At 34.1% G+C, this 22,575-nt stretch overlaps 4 protein-coding genes across 6 annotated transcripts; 2 read left to right on the top strand and 2 right to left on the bottom strand.

The window, feature by feature from the left end:
* Positions 1–346: 346 nt before the first annotated feature.
* LOC110727669 (protein FAR1-RELATED SEQUENCE 5-like) lies at positions 347–2,443 on the bottom strand. Its single transcript, XM_021907249.1, has 3 exons — positions 2,029–2,443; positions 1,452–1,893; positions 347–1,334 (listed from the first exon to the last, which is right to left on the bottom strand). Exons 1-3 carry the CDS (start codon positions 2,441–2,443, stop codon positions 347–349), a joined length of 1,845 nt encoding a protein of 614 aa, XP_021762941.1.
* A 3,394-nt stretch (positions 2,444–5,837) lies between these two features.
* Positions 5,838–7,692, top strand: LOC110727771 (glycolipid transfer protein 1-like). The gene is made up of 5 exons (XM_021907348.1): positions 5,838–6,041; positions 6,230–6,285; positions 6,476–6,606; positions 6,764–6,899; positions 7,046–7,692. The coding sequence occupies exons 1-5, from the start codon at positions 5,924–5,926 to the stop codon at positions 7,199–7,201; spliced, it is 597 nt and encodes a 198-aa protein (XP_021763040.1). The 5' UTR covers positions 5,838–5,923; the 3' UTR covers positions 7,202–7,692.
* Positions 7,693–9,481: 1,789 nt separating this feature from the next.
* Positions 9,482–11,924, top strand: LOC110727668 (CRIB domain-containing protein RIC10-like). Its single transcript, XM_021907248.1, has 4 exons — positions 9,482–9,987; positions 10,107–10,210; positions 10,336–10,452; positions 10,929–11,924. The coding sequence occupies exons 1-4, from the start codon at positions 9,930–9,932 to the stop codon at positions 11,358–11,360; spliced, it is 711 nt and encodes a 236-aa protein (XP_021762940.1). The 5' UTR covers positions 9,482–9,929; the 3' UTR covers positions 11,361–11,924.
* Positions 11,925–12,055: 131 nt separating this feature from the next.
* Positions 12,056–22,247, bottom strand: LOC110727971 (heparan-alpha-glucosaminide N-acetyltransferase-like). Of its 3 annotated transcripts, XM_021907563.1 has the most exons (14): positions 21,815–21,907; positions 21,093–21,184; positions 20,408–20,545; positions 19,490–19,571; positions 19,154–19,230; positions 18,688–18,794; positions 17,595–17,715; positions 16,189–16,305; positions 16,016–16,107; positions 15,090–15,162; positions 14,918–14,996; positions 14,554–14,645; positions 14,059–14,202; positions 12,056–12,712 (listed from the first exon to the last, which is right to left on the bottom strand). In XM_021907563.1, the coding sequence occupies exons 3-14, from the start codon at positions 20,540–20,542 to the stop codon at positions 12,572–12,574; spliced, it is 1,260 nt and encodes a 419-aa protein (XP_021763255.1). In that variant the 5' UTR covers positions 20,543–20,545; positions 21,093–21,184; positions 21,815–21,907; the 3' UTR covers positions 12,056–12,571. The 3 variants fall into 3 exon arrangements, with proteins under 3 accessions (XP_021763255.1, XP_021763253.1, XP_021763254.1); XM_021907561.1 differs by lacking the exon at positions 21,093–21,184 and having other exon boundaries at positions 21,815–22,247; XM_021907562.1 differs by lacking the exon at positions 21,093–21,184 and having other exon boundaries at positions 15,090–15,156; positions 21,815–22,243.
* Positions 22,248–22,575: the final 328 nt, after the last annotated feature.

Genomic DNA, 22,575 nt, shown 5'->3' with positions numbered 1-22,575 from the left:
GATGTTTATTTCTCTTCGCAGGAGCCCTTCCAGTGCCTCGTTGGCAACCAGATTCTTAATTTGACCTTCACCCATAGGCTTAGCCACACGTTCAACATGCCTTTGATTATTCTCTTTGGGCCTTAACCTACGCCGGCCAAAAACTCTATTCATGGAGGGGTGACTCCAATCAAAAACATCTACTTCATCAGTCCTACGAATACCAACAACATCTTCAAGAGCAGTACGAACTTTGTTAGTTGCTTCATAATACATTGAGAGTGTCTCATCATTGTGCATTGCTAACGTTGAAAGGTATTTGTGCCTCCTTTGAATTTCATCTTTCTGAGCTATGTTAACTAAATCCTTAGGGTCGTTCCTTCCTCCATCGATTCAAAATGTACTTCTCTGTGATGCACTCGATATCTTTAGTATGAATCACCTGGATAATGTGCCGGCACAAGATACCCCTAAACTCAAAAAGCTTGCAGCTGCAACTAAATTCGCCTTTTTCTTTATCAACGGAAACCTTAAACGTCCGCCTTGTTGCTTTCCATACTGGTTTGGGGATCTTCTCGTCTGCATCATACAAAATCATTGATCCTATGTTGCCTGTTTTAACTATATTGGTGTGCATTAGCCCTATCACCTCGTCCCTCACCTCCAAAAACTTATCATTTGTGTAAGCCTTGCTAAACACCACCTCGGCTAGTACAATGTTGTCATAGAAAAATGGATTACGCTTTGTTTTGTAATTTAGGTCCTTTTCCCTTTCCACTAAGCCACCACAATACGCATTAAATTGATTCATGAATTGCATCAACCCAGTATTCAAACACACGTACACTTTTACACCACGGTTCGTGCTTTCACTATGTTGCGTTGATGACATGCCAGCCCAAAAAAGCCTACGCCAATAGCCAGGAGCCCACCGATGCCTATTAGCATATGCGTCACTTAACCAAGTGTTCTTTTGCAACTTGTTCTTTGTAACCATAACCTTCCATGCATCCTCAAACTGTTCTATGCAAAAATTATCGTGCACAACATGATTCAAATTTGCCTCTATCTCCTTCCATCTAGGTAACTTCCCCAAATTCCTTGCTGCGTTTTGCTTAATGTGAAATAAACATAGCCTGTGCGACACATCAAGAAACACAATTTCCCCTGCCTTCCCTATAGCTTTACACTGTTCAGTCAATATTCCTTTAGGAGGTTGGCACATACATTCAAGAAAGTGTCTAAATACCCATTCGAACGACTCGAAATCCTCATGAGTGATTAAGGCAGCTCCAAAATGTATAGTAGACCCATAATGATTGCAGCCTACAAATGGAGCAAATGGCATTTTGTACCTACAAAATTCATTTTTTGAGAATATACATGTGAAACCTTTAATAGATAAATGATTCATGTTACAAATAAATGATTCTGTAAAACAAACATAATGTGCTTATGCAACGTTATTATACCTGCATAAGAAGGTTGTATCAAATGACACAATATCACCAAAATCTCGATACATTGCACGACCCCTAGCATCATACCAAAAACCATTTAGAAGTTTTCCTTCTTGATCTTGTTGAATATCACTATAAAAATTAGGATCTTCTTCGGTCATCTTTGTAAAGTGTTGTTCTACGGCAAGTGCATCCCCTTGAAATAAGATAAGGCGGCGTTGCACGTGCACTACATTTATCATATCTTGCTTGGTGAATGACAATTTCGAAGGTCCTCCTTTCTCAATAACGAACGAATTATAGCTCTTACCCAAAGAGATCCCAGCAGCATCGTTTAGAGCCATTCTCTCATAGCTATCGTCTTCTATACCTCTATAGTTCACCATGCGCCTTGTACAATCCGACAAAAGAGGATGATTGTCCAACACACATTGTGTGATTACAAACCATCCCCCTGACATTCTTCCATCAACATATACCTTACATTATGTACAAGATTTCTTTTTTTTTTTTTTTTTTTTTTTTTTTTTTTTTTTTTTTTTGCGTATGTGCTCTACATTTTTGCTCCTATCTTTGACACTAAGCTTACAATCCATTCTAATACGGGACATCATATGGTACTTTGGCTCCTTTTTCCCAACACCTCTAAGATTGACATCTACTACTTTGTACCCCTTCATCAATGTATCTGTTCTAACATAAAATTCAAATCCTTTCTCATAAGCGTACTTATGGCAGCATTGGGCAAATTCTTCACCTGATTGAAACAACATCCCAACAGCTAGGGCTATGGCAGCAACACGGTTATTGTCATCGTCTACATTGCTATTAGTTTGGTTAACAGGAACATGGTCACCTTTAGATGACGAACTAACATTTTCCTCTGGCTCTTCATTAAGATCAGGAATTATAATGTCGTCATTCTGACCGACTTGGTTCATCTCATCCAACACATTGTGATCAATGTTCATAGCTACACCAGATGATTGGGCTTCGCTCTCCATTTACTGAAACAATACCTCAATACAATTACATAATTAACATTTTGATACTAGAAAATTATTAATGACACAAACATAAACAAAGTAATTCTGTAAATTTAAAAATGTTATATAATATATTTAAGTGACTTATTATAGCAGGGGATGTGAAATCCTAAGAAATTCTTAAACTGTCAACGAACTCCTGAAACAATCATCACAAGTTGGAATTGAAAGACAAACATTCTACCACAATCCCGAAAGAATGACGAGCTCGACTGCAAATTTAAATAACCTAATTAGACATTTAAACATAAAGTCGTAATAACCGTCTGAAATTACAACGAGAATGGAAATATTACCCATCATAATGAAGGGGAAATCAACAATCAATAGGGAAAAGTTTTGAATCTTCAAATATTAACAACGAAATTAGATTGCAGAAGTGGGGGAGAATTGATATTATACTTACGTTAGTATAGTTGTTGAATTCTCTGTATAAAATTATTTGAATGCTAAGTTGCTAACTATGTCAATGGCATCAATAAAGGATTGCATGCTAAGTTCCTAACTTCCCATTTAAAGCCAACGATGATGAAATTAAGTGAGACCCAAATTCACTTTGGCGCTCTATCACAATATTCCCGCCTTAGAACAACATAATACCGCCAATAGCCCAGAAAAACTACCGCTCAGTTTTTCCTCCCATTATTTTCCCTTCTCTCTTGTTTTGTGTGGGACCAGCCGAGTTATCATTAATTTATTGGTAGTGTGTAAAATGCTCTTACACACCAAGTGTGAATGACTGAATGTAGAGTTTTTGTAATGATTAGCATATCTTTTGAGTTATTTTATGGTCAATTTATAACGATACAAAAAGACATTGCCATTTGTTACCTTTTCTATTGGAGGGAGAAAGAAAATTGTTGGGATTTAGAGCATCAATAGTGGATTAGTAGAGAATATTTTAAAAGGAGGTTCTTAATTACCCTCCTATTCCACATTATCACTAGTTTCTACTTCTACTAACACCCTTCATATAACATTCATGACACTCATTTTGAGATAGAAATAAGTGTAAACGTACAACTTAATCAAAATAATGTATACCTGGAGTACCAAATTAAAACGTTCTCTATTCTCGGTGTGAAAATAATTTGGATAAAATTGCTCGTTTGCCTACACTAATAAACTCCTAAAAAGCATGTCCAAAAGATGTTGAATTTTAAAAAAAAAGGTTTATACTTCCAAAGCAAGTAATGCAATTTTAAGTAGTTAAAGAAAGATTTGTCAGAAAGGCGGGTACTTATATGTCCACTTATTTGCGAAGAAGGACCTTATATATTTAGAGTGGTGAAAAAGGTAATTATAAGTCACTTTTGTTGTGATGAGGAGGGACCTTGACGCCGAAATATAGCCGTTGACTAAACTTTTTTGATGTTGATCATCACACTGTGGCATGTGATGTTTTAAAAGGCCCTTCCATTCCTTTTTCTCCCACGTTTTCACTCTCTCTACCTCTTTCTATCTCCAAATTAAATTTTCTCTCAAAATTCCTTCTTTTTCCTCAAAATATCATGAAAAAAAGAAAAAAAAGACATTTTTTTTCCTAAACATCACATGCATTTCACATGATGATCAATGGCGGAAAAGCAAAGTCACTGGCCATATTCCGATGTCAAAGGTCTCTCCTCACAACAAAAATGACTTAATTATAAGAATTATTTTTTTCACCACTTTGAACATATAAGACCCTTCTCCACAACAAACGAACATATAAGTATTTTTGGACAAATTTTCCTAATCATAAAATACATTTCTTTTTCTTTTTTGAAATACATAAAATACATTTCTTCATTATAATCAAATTTAAATTCTGGGCATTTGCTCGGGGATTATTTAGGACAAGTATAAATTACTACATCAACTCTAATACGACATTGATTATTTGATCTCTTTTTTTTTACAAGAAGAAGAATATTATCATTAATAAATAGCCATACGACATCTACAACAATAATAAAGATTTGTAAACCACAGATCTAGAGAAAATAACATAACTTTTACATTCAAAATCATAACTATTTTGCATATCGGGCATAGCTCACACTCCACCGCTTCAAACTTGACGCGAGTAGTGTTTTTCGATGTCTTTGCATCTTTCCAAATAGAGACCTTCGCAATCTGCGCTGATGTTTTGATCGTAGAGTTAATGACGAACCCTAAACCCATATGAATCCAAATCACCTTCTCAATTATTATTAAAACCCTAAAGATAAAATTCTCATCCATAGATGAGAATCAAAATCCCAAAAAATTGGGAAAAACCCATAAAAATTGGGACAAACTCTCACAAACGGAGAGAACAAAACAAAGCAAAACAAATCAAATAACAAAAAAGCAAATTAAATTGAAGAAAAGGGTTGAAAATAGTCTAATTTCCGAAGAAATTAGACTATTTCCGACCTAAACGGCCAAGAAAATTAAAACCCTAAAGAGAGGAGAGAGGAGAGAGAAGAGAGAAAAAAGAAAAGAGAGAAGAGGGAGGCGGCTGATTATTTGATCTCTTTGCCACATAAATGCTTCCCTTAAAATATAAATAAAAAAATAATAAGTATTTAGATTATTCTTCAAAAAAAAAAAAAAAAGTATTTAGACACCCAAAAAAAAAATAAAAACCCTTAAATTAATATAAGGTAACCGATTATCTCTCCTTTTCTTCTTCTTTGGTTGCATTTCAACCTTGAACAACTACCCCTCTCTTTCTCCCATTATCCTAACAATTTTCATCGTCCTGGTAATGCTTGATCCTTTTCTTTTCATTTTGCTCACATTTTATTCTTTTTTGATCAATTTATGCTATAACAATGATTTGAATCACTTGTACGATGACTTAATATTTTTTGCATATTTCTGTTTCGCGCTATAGAATCATGAATATCCTCATCAATCTATCTTTTGTGTCTTTTTTAACACAAGAAGATTGCATTGGGTGCATATATATTGTTTTTGCGTCTCAATTTTATTAATGTTTATGGGAAATGCAAACTTTTCTTCTTTACTAATGTAGTTTGTGGAATTGCTTAAATTTTATGAATGTTTTCATGATAATATGATATGATATATGTACAACATAGGTTCATCTCTTAGAATAATAAATTGGTAAATACGTCCATTCATATTTTCATCATATAGTTTGGCTTGTATAAAAAATAATTTATTGTTCTTTATGCATTAAAGGTTATTATAATACTTAATTTAGTGACTAAATTTGACATCTTGCTTAACAATTAGCATTTTGTGATAAAACTTTATTCATGCAAAAAAATTATGCAATATTTAGTTTCTTATATTTTTCTCTAATTAATATGTGGATTTTGTGGTGCATGCATGCAGACTATTGATGTATGGTTGTAGTCACTCCTTCCTCAACATCTTGCAAATAATCTAGAATTGCTATTCTTTATAATTACATGTTAATGAATTGAGGTGCAAGCAAGAATAATGGAAGGAAATGTGTTTACTCGAGCAGTTGAAGGAGTAAAACTTATTAGGTCCGAAGAGGGAATTATTCTTACTAAGCCCTTTTTGGATTTGTGCAGATTGTTACTACCCCTTATAGGTATGCCAATTAACTATCTTATTTACTCGATCTCTTGTACATAGTCGATGCTTGCTAGCTAGTTTAGTTTGTGACTTAAGATCGAATCTTCTTTAATTTACACACAATTATTGCAAGTTTTTAATAATAATAATAATCTCAAATGCGACATAATGGTTGTAGTCTCACTCTATTTTATCTTGTTACAGACAAATTTGGCTCACAAATGTCTTGTATAAAGGCCGATGTTGCATGTAATGTCACGGTAAGACACTTGATGTCTTTTGTGTGTGTGTGTACAAAATTGTTAGTTTAATTTGATGTATGCATAGCTTCAAATTTGGCTACCTTTGATCACATAAAGTTTTAGTTGTACATATATCTATATTGCTGTTGTTATTTTTTTTTTTTTTTCCAAAATTTTAGTAGTCACATTTCTTACTTCTTTTTTGCAGAAATTGGAATTGAAGTATGCCTCTAATCCTTCAAAATACAGTAACTTGTGTACTATGACAAAAGAGGAGGTTGATTCTAAGATAGCAAGGAGTTCATCAAGTTGCACTCATGCACTTGTTTGGTTGAACAGGTAATACTAATTGCTAATTTGGAAGTTCATTTTCATGGATATATATAGTTAGGTTATTGAGTTATTTGTCGATAATATAATTTTTTCAACCATTTAACTTAATAGTTAGTATCTATCTAGTTAAGTACAATTATTTCTTTTTTTTTGACATTTGTAGGGCGATGGATTTTATGGTACAATTTTTTCGCAACCTATTAGAGCATCCGGAATGGTCCATGACACAAGCTTGTACAGATTCCTATAAGAGAACACTAAAGAAATGGCATGGTTGGATGGCTATCTCAACCTTTAAGGTATACATATAGTACATTATATTAATTTGGAAGACTTTTAATTCAGCTTGCGAAATTATTATTTTTTTTTCCTACTCATACAATATTAAATACTTTTGCACAAAGGAATTTTGAATTAATCAAATTTCTTATATTGATTTTTGCAGGTTCTCATTAAGCTTGCTCCAGACAGAAAGAAGTTTATGTGTTCAATAGGTGGGAGTGTCGAAATTAATGCTGAGATTGAGAAATTATGTAGAACTTTTGCTTCAGTACTTGAAGAAAATCACAAAATCTTGGTAAGATGCATGAAAAATATATAAACGAACTTATAAAAGTTCCTGTAATTGCTTATGATTGTCTTACTCTTGTAACAGGCTAGTTTTGGAGTTGATGATATTAAAGCTCCATGAAGCTAAGTGTTCATACGTTATACAAACAAGCGCTCGCATTTGATAGTTTAGCAGACTTAATTGCTCAACGTTTTTGAACATTTCTCTAGCAAGCTTAAGCTCTACTGCTAGAGTTGAGTAGCCTTTGTATCATTATGTAACAAAAGAATTAACGAAGAGTAACTATTATTAATTAGTTGCTCAACCATACCATCATGTACATGATTCCTCCCTTTTTGAACAAGAATTTGTTTCTCAAATTCTACATTTCTAATGAAGGATACATTTTTGTAAGATATATACCATGTGACAAAAACATGATAGCGTTGAAAAACATATGTTGTTAGTATAAAGTTCAACCAATAAAAGAAATTCACACTCAAATGATATGATATTATGATGTTTAGATTGTGGAACAGAGGATTTGAATTCTTTATCAATTCATACTTATGTACACATATATTCCTCCTCTTACTACGTTCTCATCTTTGTTCTTCTATACGCTAATATATTCGCCTTGCTTTAATTTGATGCATAGATGACAAATTTTGTAATTTGACATAATATGAAAGCCATTCCTAATCAAAAACTAAATAAAACTTAGGAAATTTTGCCAACAACTACCATTTAAATGACCACTTTTGAGAAACTACTATTTGAAATTTTCTTTTTAAAAAACTACCACAAAATTACAAAAACTTTGAGCAGCATTATCATGTTTAATTTTTCGGTAAGAATTTTCTGGTTGAGAGAGCCTAATTTATAAAATTTCAATCAATTGTGGTATAGAAAACAAGATATTTCTGTAGTAGAACACAATTATAAGTCAATTATCTTTAATTTCGCATGATAGTTGATTTAATTTCTAAATTAAATCTTAAAATTAGGGTTTATGGTAAAAAAAAAAATATTTGAATGGGGATTTGGAGCAATTGAAGTGTATAATCCAATTAAGGGTTAATGTAGAGGGAGATTTTATAAAATATGCCTCAAAAACGGAGATTCTTGCCAGAAACAATAAATGTGGTGCTACTCAACTTTTTGTGTTTTTGTGGTAGTTTTTTCAAAAAAAAAATAATAAATAAATTAATCGTAGTTGTTCTCAAAAGTGGTCATTTAATTGGTAGTTGTTAGTAAAATTTCCTAAAACTTAATCAAGTCCGGCAATTTTACTTGAAAAGCTTACATGATGGACCTCTTTGTATCCAGTGCTAAACATTACTAAGTATTTCACTTGAAAGAAGGGTTGGATGAGATTTGAATCCATGTTTTTGTTAAGCTGATTCTTAATTCTATATTAATTAGATTTGATATGGTAAGTTGGTAACTGTCATTATCGGCCGATACTAAGACCGCATAGATAACTGGACTTCTAAAAAAACTAACTCAAACAAAGGTATAAGCTGATGGTTTAAGCCTAAAATTGATTTTTAATACTCGATCAGTATGTAAACATACGTGCAGCCACTAAACTAGGGCTCTACACATTCACACAAAGGACTAGGGTTCCTAATATCGATTTGTTAGCTACACTGGCTTTTAAGCTAGGCTCTTTTCTCATTGCTAAATGTGCGCTCCAGGGGTCATCATTACTTATGTGCGTAACTTCAGCTTTTCTAAGCTGGGTTTTTGAGGTGTATTTTAACAGACCTTTTCAAGTTCTCTAGACTTGTTGAGGTAGCACAACTGACTCTTTGTCTTAACAGTTAACAAAAGATAACTGTTTGTAGTTTGTTTGACCGTCTTTGGGCAAAATGATCCCGATTATTACCAGTACCACCCTCAAAACTTTACCAGCTAAATTAGCGTTTATGTGCATAACACTAAGATATATTGTTATTGTAACCTTATTCAATAGATCAAATTTTACAACAATTTTCCATAGTTAAAACATTATGAAATCCTTCTCCAACATTAATATTATTGCATGTAGGAAGTAAAAAAATTAAAAATTACGTAATAGTACCATAAATTATTTCTCTTAGTTTGCCAAGCGAACAATAGAATCACCTAAGATAATGCTATTAGAATTGACCAATATAAGGTAGTCCTAATTTCTGTTAACTATTAATCTGCTAAATCCTAGGATATTAATGTATATTTAGTTAAAAGCGAAGGATTAATTTTAACATGCATAGAGCCACTGACTTATTAAAAACATACTAATAATAGATGATGAAAGAACTTGCATTTGCTTCCTTTCTTCCTTGACAAAATGCTAAATTTTCGATGATCGAATGGCTTCCTTCCATTAAGGTTTATTAGCAAGGGTACATTAGCATTTGTCCATGTAATTAGCGAAAGCTTAGCCTTCCTATATACAAAGCTTTGCTTCCGTTAATTTCCCTTTCTTTCTTTTTCTAAACCATTTTTATTTTATTTTTGTACGATATTCTATCTAGTATTGGCAAAAGATAGGAAAAAGAAAAAAAAAAAAAAAAAGACATATCTATAAACTAAATAAATTTCTCTTTGCTAACCTACAAAAAAATTATCAAATTTATAATATCTTCTTCTAACTGTTTCATTACATCAAATTTATAATTTCTCTTTGATTTACTCCTTATTTTTCCAGTTGGCTATATTATGAGGGCAATGGACACGGAAGATTAGAAAGAAAAATAGATTTTACACAAATAAAGTAGCATTTTTCTAGGTTATGAGCATAAAAATGAAGGGCCTATTGAAGGGCCTCAGATACATTTCCCAGATATTTGGTATGTCCAACATCTCACCTCTAAGAAATAACTTAAAATGGTTGATTTTATGATCATTTTAGGATCTAAATTACGACGATTAACAAGATCTGATCTTATGCATTGATTTGATTAATTAGAGGAAGAAGAGGATGACAAGGAGATGCAAATAGGTTTTCCCACAGATGTAAAACATGTAGCTCATATTGGATGGGATGGTCCATCTATTAACTCACCAAGTTGGGTATGTTTTAGGTTTAACCCTAATTTTCTTTACTACGTATAATTTCATCACTAAGAAATTTAATTCTAAGAGTAAAGTTTATTTATTTTCTTTTAAACTAAGCCATTGATGTATTTGGTTGTTAGATGAATGAATTTAAAGCCCAGGGAGCAGGAAATCCAGCAGATCCATTGCAAAATGGAGTTGAAGCAGAAAACCGGCCGGTTTCACAAGGTACCAACCATTCTTACTTAACCATTTTTTAGGCGATGAATAATTCGTTTCATAGTATGTCACATTTGGGTTAAGTCGGTTTTTTTTTTTTATTTTCTCAAAACAAGGTTCGAGTCATTTATAAGTTTATCATAACAATAATTTGTTTATAAAGTTGAATTATACTTCGGTAGAATTCGTACAAAATTAACTTATTACTTGAGAGTAAGGGATAGCTCAAATGGTTGGAGCTTCCCTCCTGATTCTAGGAGATTTTAGAATCGATCTCACCCCGTCCTTGTGGCTCTCTAAAAAATAATTTTTCAAAAAAAAACTATTGGAGCTTGGAATGGATCATCGGGTACTAGTTGAGTTTACAAGGTCTAGGATTGACGTACAAAAAACCCGTAGAGGGTTATGTTCTATTGAGGTTATGTCCTATTGATGTCTTATTCCTCACAATAGTGTGGTATTGTTTCCCATTTTTACTCAACCGTGTATTTGGCTGCATGGTTTGATTTAACTTTTTACAGAATCATCTCCCAAGAGAAGTTCTGTAAAGGAATCTCCAGCGAGAGACATGCCAGGTTTGCCAAAGTCATCAAGACGGCAACCATCAATGGACAACATAGGATCAATAGACTCTCCAATAGGGAGTCCAAATCACAAGACCAGATCCTCCAGGAGACGCCAAAAACAAAAGGAAACCACTAGCCCCCGAGTTGGTGAATCCTCCAGCGCTCAAAGCCTTCCTAACATACCCAAGAAATCTCGACGAAAGAAATCCAAAGACGTTGACAGCTCACTCAAGTCTAGTTTGAAGCCGAAAGATAAAGGTTCAAGACATGGGTCTAGGCATGGCTCAGATGATGGGTCATTGACCAAGCAGTACAACATTGAGGCAAATTCTAGTGCGAGTTTAGCTTCATTCAACGAAGAGGAGATGAAGGCATTGTAAACTCGAAATTTTGAGGGATGTTAGAGAGCCTATTCTCCTTACGGAAAGGCTGGTAGTATCATCATTTGCCCTATTCTTAGCGAAGAATATGGCTTCTTTTTGTTAACTTTGTTGAGTTTTTATTGGTAGAGTTCTAATTTCTCAGAAACCAAGATATTGGAAAGCTAACGATTTGGTAGAGTTCTAATTTCTCCTGTGAAATCCATCATTTCCAATATTTGATTGGTAGGAAGAATATACAGGAGAAAACAAGAAAATCACAAGATTCCTGTAATTTTTGCATACATATAAAAGATCCCATACAAATTATGTACCGTAGTATACAACTTTAGGTTATAGGGAGATCAGAGTTATATGCAAAGAGTTTGCAAATACACAGATAAACTGTACATGATACTCGATACTAACATTGCAGTTTTTGTTCATATAAGTTGAAAATATTAATGATAATTTCATCACCTAAATGGGACAAAAGAAAATATTGAAAATTTTCCGCGAAAGATGATGTGAAAGTAAGAGGCAACGATTCTTTTTTTAGTACATTAATCACCTATCATTTTAATTATGGGCATGCCAAAATCAATATAAACTTAGACCCAACCCAAACCAGTCTCTTTACCTGAAATCTAAAATCCAGACTAGCAAAAAGTATGAAAACTGAAAGAATATCTAATTGGAAGTTGTCACACATCGAGTTAATCACTAGGCAAAGTAAGCATGAATTCTTTTAGCTCGGCGAGCTAGATTTTAATTGTGTCCACTCTCAACCTAAAGTACTTATGCTCTATGTAGGCTAAAGCATACAGAATGTGAGGACAATAACTAGCAGCATAAGCATTCAGCCCAATTATGGTTCATTCTCAACAGCCTTTTACAAAAAAGATGACACTCCAGCACATCATAAATGCATCACATCCTCTAGCGCTGTCAACCACACACGTGCATGTAGTTCAGTTGGACATGCACTGCACATTCCTTTTAAATTAATACAACACACAAATCATCACCTATGGGGTCTATTGAAGTAGATTTTGCTTGTTCCAAGCAAACACTATGTACGTTATAAGGATTCTATTTACAGTTGTCTGAAACAAGAATTATATACAGGGAGGAGGGTGGCAGTTACGTGATACCTTCATTTTCTCGGTTTGATATTCTGTGGTATTTTGAGTGAACATATAAACTGTGCTAGTAAATTGCCATATTGGATGCTAGAGTTTCACATATATGCGCTTCATATGAAGTAAACCAGCAACCAGGCCCCAAAAAAGAATCTCAAGCAAGACAAAGGCTAGGGTCCCCCAATTCTTTGAGTTTAATACATCTTGAAAAAATGATTCTGTCCCGTCAACCTGCACAACACACCACTTTCAGGTTTTTCTCAGAGAAGGCAACATTTTATTGAGAGGTCTAATTTTCTTTTGGAGTAAGGATAACGTTGACTTAAACATGTTTATTTAGTAACCCTTAGTACTATCTCTCCCTATTCGAATTACTGGTGAGTGTTGCAAGTAAGATTGAGTGTGCTACTAAAGTGACAAATGGCCGTCCCTAGAAATTTATATAACAGGTTTTCACTTCATTCTCCCCTTTAGAGAGGATTAAAGAACACAAGATAGGGGTAGGTCATCAGTTATCAAATTCGTTTTTAGGGAAGATGTTTGGAGAGGATCAGAGAAGAGCAAAGTTGTGTGATTTCCTTGATTATGTTGTTTGTCTTCTCTACACAATGCCCGTGTCTGGTTATTATCTAGAAAAATTCTAGGGATCTACATTTTCATAGGCCACCGTCCACAAGAAATATTGTTAATAGGAACTTTCTGCAATTCCGCTTGAGGTTCTGAGCCTTTAATTGACTGCAGTAGAGGTCTCAAAGGTGTGGACAGCGGATACTTGGAGATTGTTGTATGAAAATTTCTCTGTTGGAAAACTTGACTTGGAAGGAGAAAATCCCTTTACAAATCAGGGCTTTGTGTGGATGTTGGCATGGGGTAGGATAAATACTAATGACATGCTCCTAGGGTAGGTAAGGGCTAGTCTGGTTATTTCACTAAAGGTATGTTTGTTGTATCAGTATACTAGTGAGTGAGTCTTGTTCATATGAATCCCTTTGCTATGAAATGGCAAGTTGCCTTAGGAAGTGACTGTTTGGTTTGCATCAGGATTAACAGGCTTGCCCTTAAATGTTGAAGAATGTAGTACAAGTTTGTTGAGGGTATTTACTATTTAGTAAAGATAAGAGACAGAAGCTGTTATGGGCCTTATGGCACGATGCTTTTATGGAAATTTTGTGGTGTTTGTGGTTGGAATGATATCCCTATGTCTTTAGTTGAACATCCTCATTTAATTGGGGCAGTTAAAGAAATTGGTATATTCTGTTTCCTCGTTTTTTTGTTCCAGCTGATAATGTATTCTATATTCTTGTCAATAAGAAAATGTAGAAGATAAATCCTGAGCACTGTCTAAAGGACATCTTGTGATGTTTCTATATTCTTGATTTCTTGTAAAAGATACCACTCCTAACGGGTATAAAATCCCAATGAAAGTGCTCAGGTAAATATGTACTCTGTATTCATACTTGCCCCCAGTCTGTAAAAACTATTTCAGGGCCATTATGGCCCATTAACATATTAATTTTGGGGTACCATTGAATGCATAGTATAATTATGAACATAAATAGAAAACGAAGGTAAGTTACCAAGTTATTTTCAGGTGAACCCCAATAGAATCCTTGCAAGGCAATTGAAAAAATCTCACAAGCAGCAAGAGCATAAATCAGAAGAGCATTCATCCCCATCCATTGCAGTAGTATGACAGGCTTCTTAAAATGTTTGACATCAACCTGAACGGTAGGCATGGGAAATATCTATAACAAACTTATATAGCAGACCTTAAATCAAACAAATAAAAAGTTCTAGATAGAAAGAAATTTTAACACATCTGTTTCCATTTGTTCCACTCTGTCAATCTTATAAATATTCTAAGCTTAAAAATTGTGTAAAATGGAAAAAGGAGGGAAAAAAGGGAAAGGAGGTAAAGGAGAGAGGTAGAGAACACGTAATTTTATCCATTTTTGGTTCATGACAAAAACTAAACCAAAAAATATACAATAGCACACTTTTCATTAAGGATTCCTGTGAGTAACATAAGACGGTTGACATGTGGGAACTGTAATGTGGGAAAAATAACTTACTAGGTAAAAGATGATGGTGAAGATGACGCCTGAAGCACCAGCTGTGATACACATATAGCTTAATGTGTAAAGTGGTTTAGAGAGCGGCATCCCTGGAAAAAATAGCACATTACAGGTTCCAAAGTAATTTACATTAAGGGAATGCTATGGTCACTCTTCTCAAACTGTGCCCATCTATGGTCCACATTACTATATATAATTATTATGTATGTGTAGAACATTGTGCTCATCTCAAAAAGTAATTTGTTAGTCTGGGATAAATTGTTGATGAACAGCATAGGAGCAGACATAGGGGGTAAGGTGAATGACCATAGCATTCTGATTGTTGAGTTTATACATAATGTAGATACAAAGGAAAACATACCTAAAATCAGCAAAACATACCCTGAGATTAAAAGAGAGAAAGCAGATACAGACCACAAGAATATCCTCTGCCAGTGATCCTATAGCAATAAAACATAAAACATGAGATATAACATGAACAAAATTGGCTATCATCTTCTTCTCCCTAAATTTAAATGTGAGAAGTATTAAACCTTGAAGTGTGCAATTATTTGTCCAAAGTGCAATCCCACAAAACATGTAACAGCAGCCATTAATGAGCTGGACCTCGTTGATAAGAAGAAAAGTCAGCATCAGAAATCGAGGAAATACTAACTCTAATAAGCTGCAAATAATATCTATAAGGATCAACAGAGTAAGCACTCATGTGACTTATGTGAGTGTCGCAAGAAGAGTCCCTCAAATGGCTCAGCATATCCATAATGTTTACCAAGTGATGTATACTTGCAAGAAGTACTGTAAATGCATCAGGCAAAGCTAAAAATATTGCGCCAGTGAGCCACACTGAATGCATCAAAAGAGAGTACCAACAGAAAATGGAATTTCAAGAAGGTTTTGCTTCTTTCCGGCTGACTTATACAGCATATAACAGAACTTAATACTTACGCAACAACAGAGAGTAGAAGAAAAAAAAAGGTGAGAAAGATGGGCAAAGAGAAGATAGAAAAGTAGAGAAGCTGCTAAATTTTTACAGGGGGGTGGGGGATTTAAGAAAATATAGCACTGTTCTTTGGCCACAGAGTGAAGTTGAAATAGAGATGTGAGGGAAGGGCTACTGAGTTAGCCTTTTGCAGTACACTTCAATGATGGAAGCTCCAGAGATGAGTTTTCCGATGGGGTTCCTAATAAAGATGTTTTCTGTATGCCTTGTGCAATGTCCTCCTAGATAAGAGGAATGGAAGCAGAAAAATCTTTGCATACAAAATTGAAGCTCATAGTTGGCTGTGATCGGCAGACTTATGAGTGTTTCTATCTTGTCCTCTATTCTTTCAGAATATGATAGCAACTAATTAACACAGAAATAAAAATAAATAAAAAATTCTTTCATTATATTTCCTTGCAATAGTTGTTACGAGGAATATTTTTCTTGGGGCGAAGGAGGGAAGTGTGGGGTAGATACCTTAATATGCCTTCTGGATCAAAAGGAGCAAGGCACCATCCAGGTGAATTGGCTGGCAAAGGTCCATAGTCTGGAGAATTTACACTACATTCCTGTAACAGCAATTATTTATCATTTAATTACCCATAGAGGAAATCAAAAACAGAAGAAAATATTAGTACAAGAGAAAATACCTTTGCTCTTCGGTATACAGGACGCTGGTACAGATGGTTTTCACCAAGCAAAAGTCTGTCAATGAAGCCAACAGAATTGCAAGGCGGGTCAAGACTACCCCTTACTTCACATTGAACCTATTTTGCAAGTTTGAGATGTTATGCATTGTTTAAAGACATGAAAAGCATGCATAATCAAAACTTTTTGAACTTCCTACAAATGATAACTACAGCAAATTCTTATTCTGTCAAGCCGAGCTAAGTGGATGGAAGCGTACTAATGGACTCAGTGATCAAGATATTTCAACATGCAATACAGGATATTCAGACCGCCAACAAATTTTCAATCATATATAAAGTGAGAATGATACAATAAATACAAAATTTACATGGATTATAAATACATTCAGAAGTGATTCCTCAAGTAAAGCAAGAATAACTTTGCTGATCAGAACCTTTAGCACCCAATTATTAGAGTGGACAAGTATTCCATGTCTGGTTGTTATGTAGGTATAGTAGGCTAATTGCACATTCAAAGATGGTACACATCATGCTCTATTACTTTTGGGCCTTTGGGTAGACTGATCAGCTTAAATAAAATAGCTTTGTTCACCGGACAAAACACGAATTATTTCGGCATTATACACTTAGGCCTTGTTCTATTGAGCTGATTGAACTGAACTTAGTTGAGCCGAACTGAATTGAAAATAAGTCCAAAAGAACAGGGCCTTAATCTGTAAGATAAATCAAAGTTATAATAACAAACACAGGATTAAACTGGCACTATAGTAGCCCAATATTGAATATCCCATACTGCTAAATTCTGTTGTTGAGCCTTTCCCGTGAGGCTGTGTGGCACTTCTTTATAAGCATATGCTAACCTCATTGCATCAACTTTGCTTCACATTCCTAATATGTGGGTTTATAGAATTTTTCAAGTACATGAGAGATGAGACTAATTATCACACACATATAAATAACAAGCAAGAAAAAGGTGTAGGTTTTAATTTAAGTGGTAAGGCAAAACAGACAAGATCATTTTTTGTATGAGATATTATCAAGTGCAAAATAGTCTTCATCATTGAAGAATTAAATTGCTTTTTTCTGCGTTCAAACTTCCAAGATACAATAAATACAGTAGAATTTTAAAGTTCTATGCATAGCAATTTGCATGCATTTTTTTAATAGTTCAAAGGTGCATACCAAGTTACAAAATCCTCAAGTGCCTTTTTTTTTCTTCTTATTATCTATTCTACGACATTTGACTTTCTAATTGATCCATCAACACTTCTTTATATTCCATTTATTGGTATCGATCACAATCCATACTCTTTAAAGATGGAAATTCAATTACAAAAAATGATCACAGTTTGGCAATATTAAACATCAAAGGGGAAGAATGATCAAGAATAAAGACTTAAACTTACAGTCTGAAGGTTTGAAGGCAACAGTGCTGAATTTGCTCCGTGAAGCTCATACTCCCAGCTTGGAACTTTAAGGCCATACAGCAAGCAAATATAAATAATGCACAATAGCACAGTTACCATCCTACACATAAAATCATCAAGCACTTAGTACATGAAATTTTCAGCAACAGTCAAGAGAGTTTAGCTCATAAAGAATATCTTTGAAAAAATAAAAAGCTATAATTCAACCAGAATAAGCATGACGTTGACTCATGAACAGCAACACATACTGTTGCCACTTCATCAACATTGCAAGAGGATTAGCGTGTGCAAAACGTGCCAATTTTTGAAATCGCTGGGCAGCCTATGCTTTTCCCTCAAATAAGAATCTAAAGATAAAATCTGATACAGTGAATTTGGGTAGTAAACGGATTAATGACTGAAAATGTTTTACACTAGCCCCTAAATGTTGAATGCATTTTGGCCAACTCTTAATTGCTTCCTGATTTCCTGAATCCTTAATTATGAGTTCATTCTTTCTGATTTTAAAATTTATCTCATAAAGGATAGTATTAACTCTTGTGTACACCTTTTTCTTTCCATTAAACATCATGCAAGGTTTGTCAAAAAAAAAAATAATAATAATGCAAGGATTCCTATACAACTGATTTTTATTTCAAGAATGAAGCGCAATAAGTTTAAGTTCAATCAATACATTTGAAAACCCTCACCAATATATCTAATACACCACTATTTTACTAGAATTAGGAGGGAAATTGTTATTTTAGTGTTGAGACAACTCTCAATAAACATAAAACAGATGATGTAGCATATCTATATAGGCTAGTGTGCTCAAGGTCATAAAACAAATATTTGTTGCTCTGAGTTTCTGAACCTTTTGATAGTGGTTCACATTTGCTTCACTTGAAACATGTGGACTCTTACCCAATGAACCACCTAATTTACCTAAAGTAAAACTCAGCCCAACCTGATGATGCCTTGAAGCGAATAAACAATGATGAGCTTCAAACTCTTTCCAATAAGCAAACTAATTTAAATTATAAAAGCATAAATGTCTGTTGCTGCAAATGCCAGTAGAATAAACCAACCTCACCATTGGATGCAGTATTTTCGCATAAATGCAAAAGGTGTGTCCACCACCAAACCCTTGACGAGCCAAATTTCAGAAACTGAAGCCAATAGATATCCAATTGATATCCTCTGTAATTGAAAAGGCTTATATTCAAAAATATTTGAAGAAGAATCCAAAGTATATAAAGAAAAATGACTTTCAGTTGTTGAATTCCAAATCATAATGAAATGACATAAACTTGAAAGATAAAGTCACATAAGCAATCAGATTTTCTAATCCACAGATGAAAAGCAACTTGTTTAGATGTTACTTAAAGTCCTTAATTTCCTTGAATATGCACCAACATATTCATGACTGCATGAAGATTCAGGTCTCAGGCTAAATCTTTTAGGAGAATATTTTTCTCTTAGTCTCTTACTATAGATGATAGATACACTACGCAAATTTTAAAGCACATTACTGAACGTTAATAAATCCATTAATCTACCTGCAGTACACCTAGCCAACGTATTTTCTCCACATCAACACCATAAGTCAGTGTTTTCCTTCCATGAAAAAATCCACCTACACTTACAATCACCAAGATAATGTAGTCAGAGTCTTTATTACTTCTCACGAGCCAAGAATACTAAGGCCACACAATATGCTCATGAAGTACTGTAGACAATACATTCAACAGTTATATGTGTCAAAGTAAAGGCCAATGGCATTCCTTGAACTCAGAGCTTGAAGGAACAATAATATGCGTAAAGAACTTATAAAAGCAAAACTTGTGAATACAGAAGTGAAATTCTTGATTAGAATTGTCCACCTAAGCACACACCTTGCAAGAAGATACCCAAAAGGAAGAGCTTGATTACCCGGATAATAACTTTCTTTGTAGCTGTAGACTTATTGTCAACTTTCTGAAATTGAGATAGATTGAGTTACATAAGGCCATCATTCAATACAAATATACAGCACGCACATTATACAATCTACAATAATCTTCTGCAATGCATTAAGAGAATTAATTTGACCGAAGAATTTTATTAACCACTTTCAACTAATCACTTATCACCCATATCTTCCAAGAAACATGTTATAGACAATGCAAACAAAAAAAACAGACCTGAGGTATAGCACTAAGAGAAAATAAAGATTTTTGCAAAAGAAAGAAAAACATAGTGAAATGATACCAAAGACTCAAAACAATGGAATATTGGTCCAAACTATCCGAAACATTATGTCATCCTATCAATGTGGAGCATTCACCGAAACTGCTCCTGTGCCATTAGATTTGTTCAAAAAACAATGCTGTTTTGGTCTTATTGAAGGTCAATATTTGACTAAGGCTACTCTTCCTGAGGATGCCAACAATATGAATAAGAGCTGGACAGCATATTGTAAAATAAATGCACTTTCACAAGTTCAACGTAATCCATTCACCAAATCTGCTGCTGAACCATAAATGTTGTTTTAAAAACGCAGTTTTAGTCTTGGAAATCAATATAAGACTAAGGCTAATCCTGAATTCTGAATTGCCTTTTGCGGTGGTCTTACAAAAATGAGGTACGTTGGACAGGCTTTTAGACAAAGGTACATCCCGAATTCATAACTAGCAATTTAAAGAGATCTTGTAATTGATAGCTAAGTAAATTAAGGCTAGAGAAAAAGAAAATGAATTAACTGTTCACAATTGCTAACTGATACAAAGAGAATTGTGCACACAATAATTAGTCACACATGATCAAATTTATACCTTATATACCAGACCAATGGAAACACCAACAATGAAGAGGAAAAAAGGCATCACAAAATCTGCTATTGTCACTCCAAACCAAGGAGAATGGTTTATGGATGGAAAAGCTCCTCCAGCATCATCAACCAAAATCATAAGCTGTAAACAGAAAACAATGAAATGTGGAGAGAAGAAGTAAATATTACGAAATAAAAACTTAGCTATTCTATAAAATGATTTTCACGAGCTAAGCCACTAACAACAATGAAAATACTAGCAGCGGAATTCAATGCATATCAAATACTTCGTACTATAATTCCATCTAAACAAGAACATAAACTTTCAATTCATGTTTAGCAATTGGCCAAACTTTTGCTTCTACAATGTCACAGTTTAGGCACCTATCTAGCACTTCACATGAAGACATGATAGCGTCAACCCTTAATGAATACATAACATGATATGCATATGTAATCAAGGTGTGATACATACATTATTAGAATTTATCACATATCCATGTAAGGTCTCATAGTACATGGACCAAAGAGGCTATATGCATCAACGTTACAATGAAATCATGTTCTAGTAATAACATATTCTTCACTACATTTCTCCTCTACTTAGTTTTTCCATCACAACTTAGCACAAGGCACCATGAGAGGCGATAGGGAAATTTCTAAGCCTCGGTGAAGTGAGGAGCACTTACTAAAGTAAATTTTAGCTGAAAATTAAGTCCTGCTGCTTAGATCACCTCACCTAGGCACATGACCCTTGTTGCACTCGCGCCTTTATCATACACTGCATTAGAAAAACGAAGATCCTTTTTTACCTATAAACGGTCCTCAAATCACTTGCCAATTGAATGAAGTCTAGATTGAATTCACAGCCTTTCACAATAACATATTCACGACTCACGAGCCATACAATCAAGTGACAACATACTACAAATCAAGTCCCAAAGACTTGGCTAAGCAACAAAGAAACGCGTCGTAATAACTAGAGTAGTTCTAGCTTACACATTTTAATAGTGAACTTGAAGGTTTAGAATTTTACAAGTAAATTCCGGACACCTCTCAATATAACATAGCGCTCACTCTTTCAGTCTTTCTTCCTTGGACCATAAACAAAGAACACCCTAATATACACAAATATTACTCCATATTTCAACTTCATATCTATCTGTTTGTCTTCTATTATACAGAGTAGCAAAAATTGATCAACAAAAAACAATCATCACAACAATCCACTGAATAACATACTAAATTCAATTCAAATTTTCATCTCATCAAATTCAAACTCACAAAATCCAAACCTAACACAAGAATTCAACATTAGCAACAAAAAAAATAAATAAAAAAATAAAAAAAAATCCTCACCAAATAATTTCAAATTGTAAACAAAACGAAAAAAAAACCGGAGAAAACATACAGCAATGGTAAGACCGCGAAAGACATCAAGGGAAAACAGTCGTTGATTCTTCAGAGGAACTGATGGAGATGATGATAAGACAACATGATTTTCTGATTCTGGAAGTTCAGAAGGTAAATAAGGAAGAATTTCATCTTCAATGTATCTTTGAATTTCTGGAGCTGAGGAAGAAGGTGAGTTATGGAGAAGAGGAGTTTGAGTTTCTCTCTCCTCCGCCATTGTTAGAGCTTGAGAGGTGAAGAATTTGGAGTTTTAGAGAGAGAAAGAGGGAATATGAGCAGAAGTAGTGCGTAGTGATGAATAATAAAGCAGTCTAAATTGACTGGAGAGTTGGTTGCTTGTAAAAATGGCGTAGAAAGTGATGGGTTGAGTTAAACGACAATTTTTAAAGATCGGTTTTTATGGAATTTTCTTCGGAAAGGGACCCGTACTTAGCGTTGAGAGTGGAGACGATTGAGTGGAGTTAGTACTTATGGCATTTTTGGTTGCACAAAAAAATTTGGAGGTGGAGAAAAATTACGAGAATTTGAAAATGAATGAGTTATTTGGTTGAAAAAAAAAATATTTAATCGTCTTCTTTTTCTTAGTTAGGGTCTGTTATGAATTACTCAATGCAAAATAAGACAAGTAAATGAAATGGGACATGACTATTTTTTCACGTATGAAATCTCACTCGGATATGGCGTACTCTTTATTCTTCAATGCGTAATAAAACAAGCTAATAATTATGACAGTCCATTTGCTTAGTAGAATAAGTAAAT

Source organism: Chenopodium quinoa, unplaced genomic scaffold (assembly GCF_001683475.1).
Source record: "Chenopodium quinoa cultivar QQ74 unplaced genomic scaffold, ASM168347v1, whole genome shotgun sequence".
Lineage (NCBI taxonomy): Eukaryota > Viridiplantae > Streptophyta > Magnoliopsida > Caryophyllales > Amaranthaceae > Chenopodium > Chenopodium quinoa.
The sequence above is the reverse complement of the archived record's forward strand: the minus strand, read 5'-3'. Positions and strand labels throughout refer to the sequence as shown.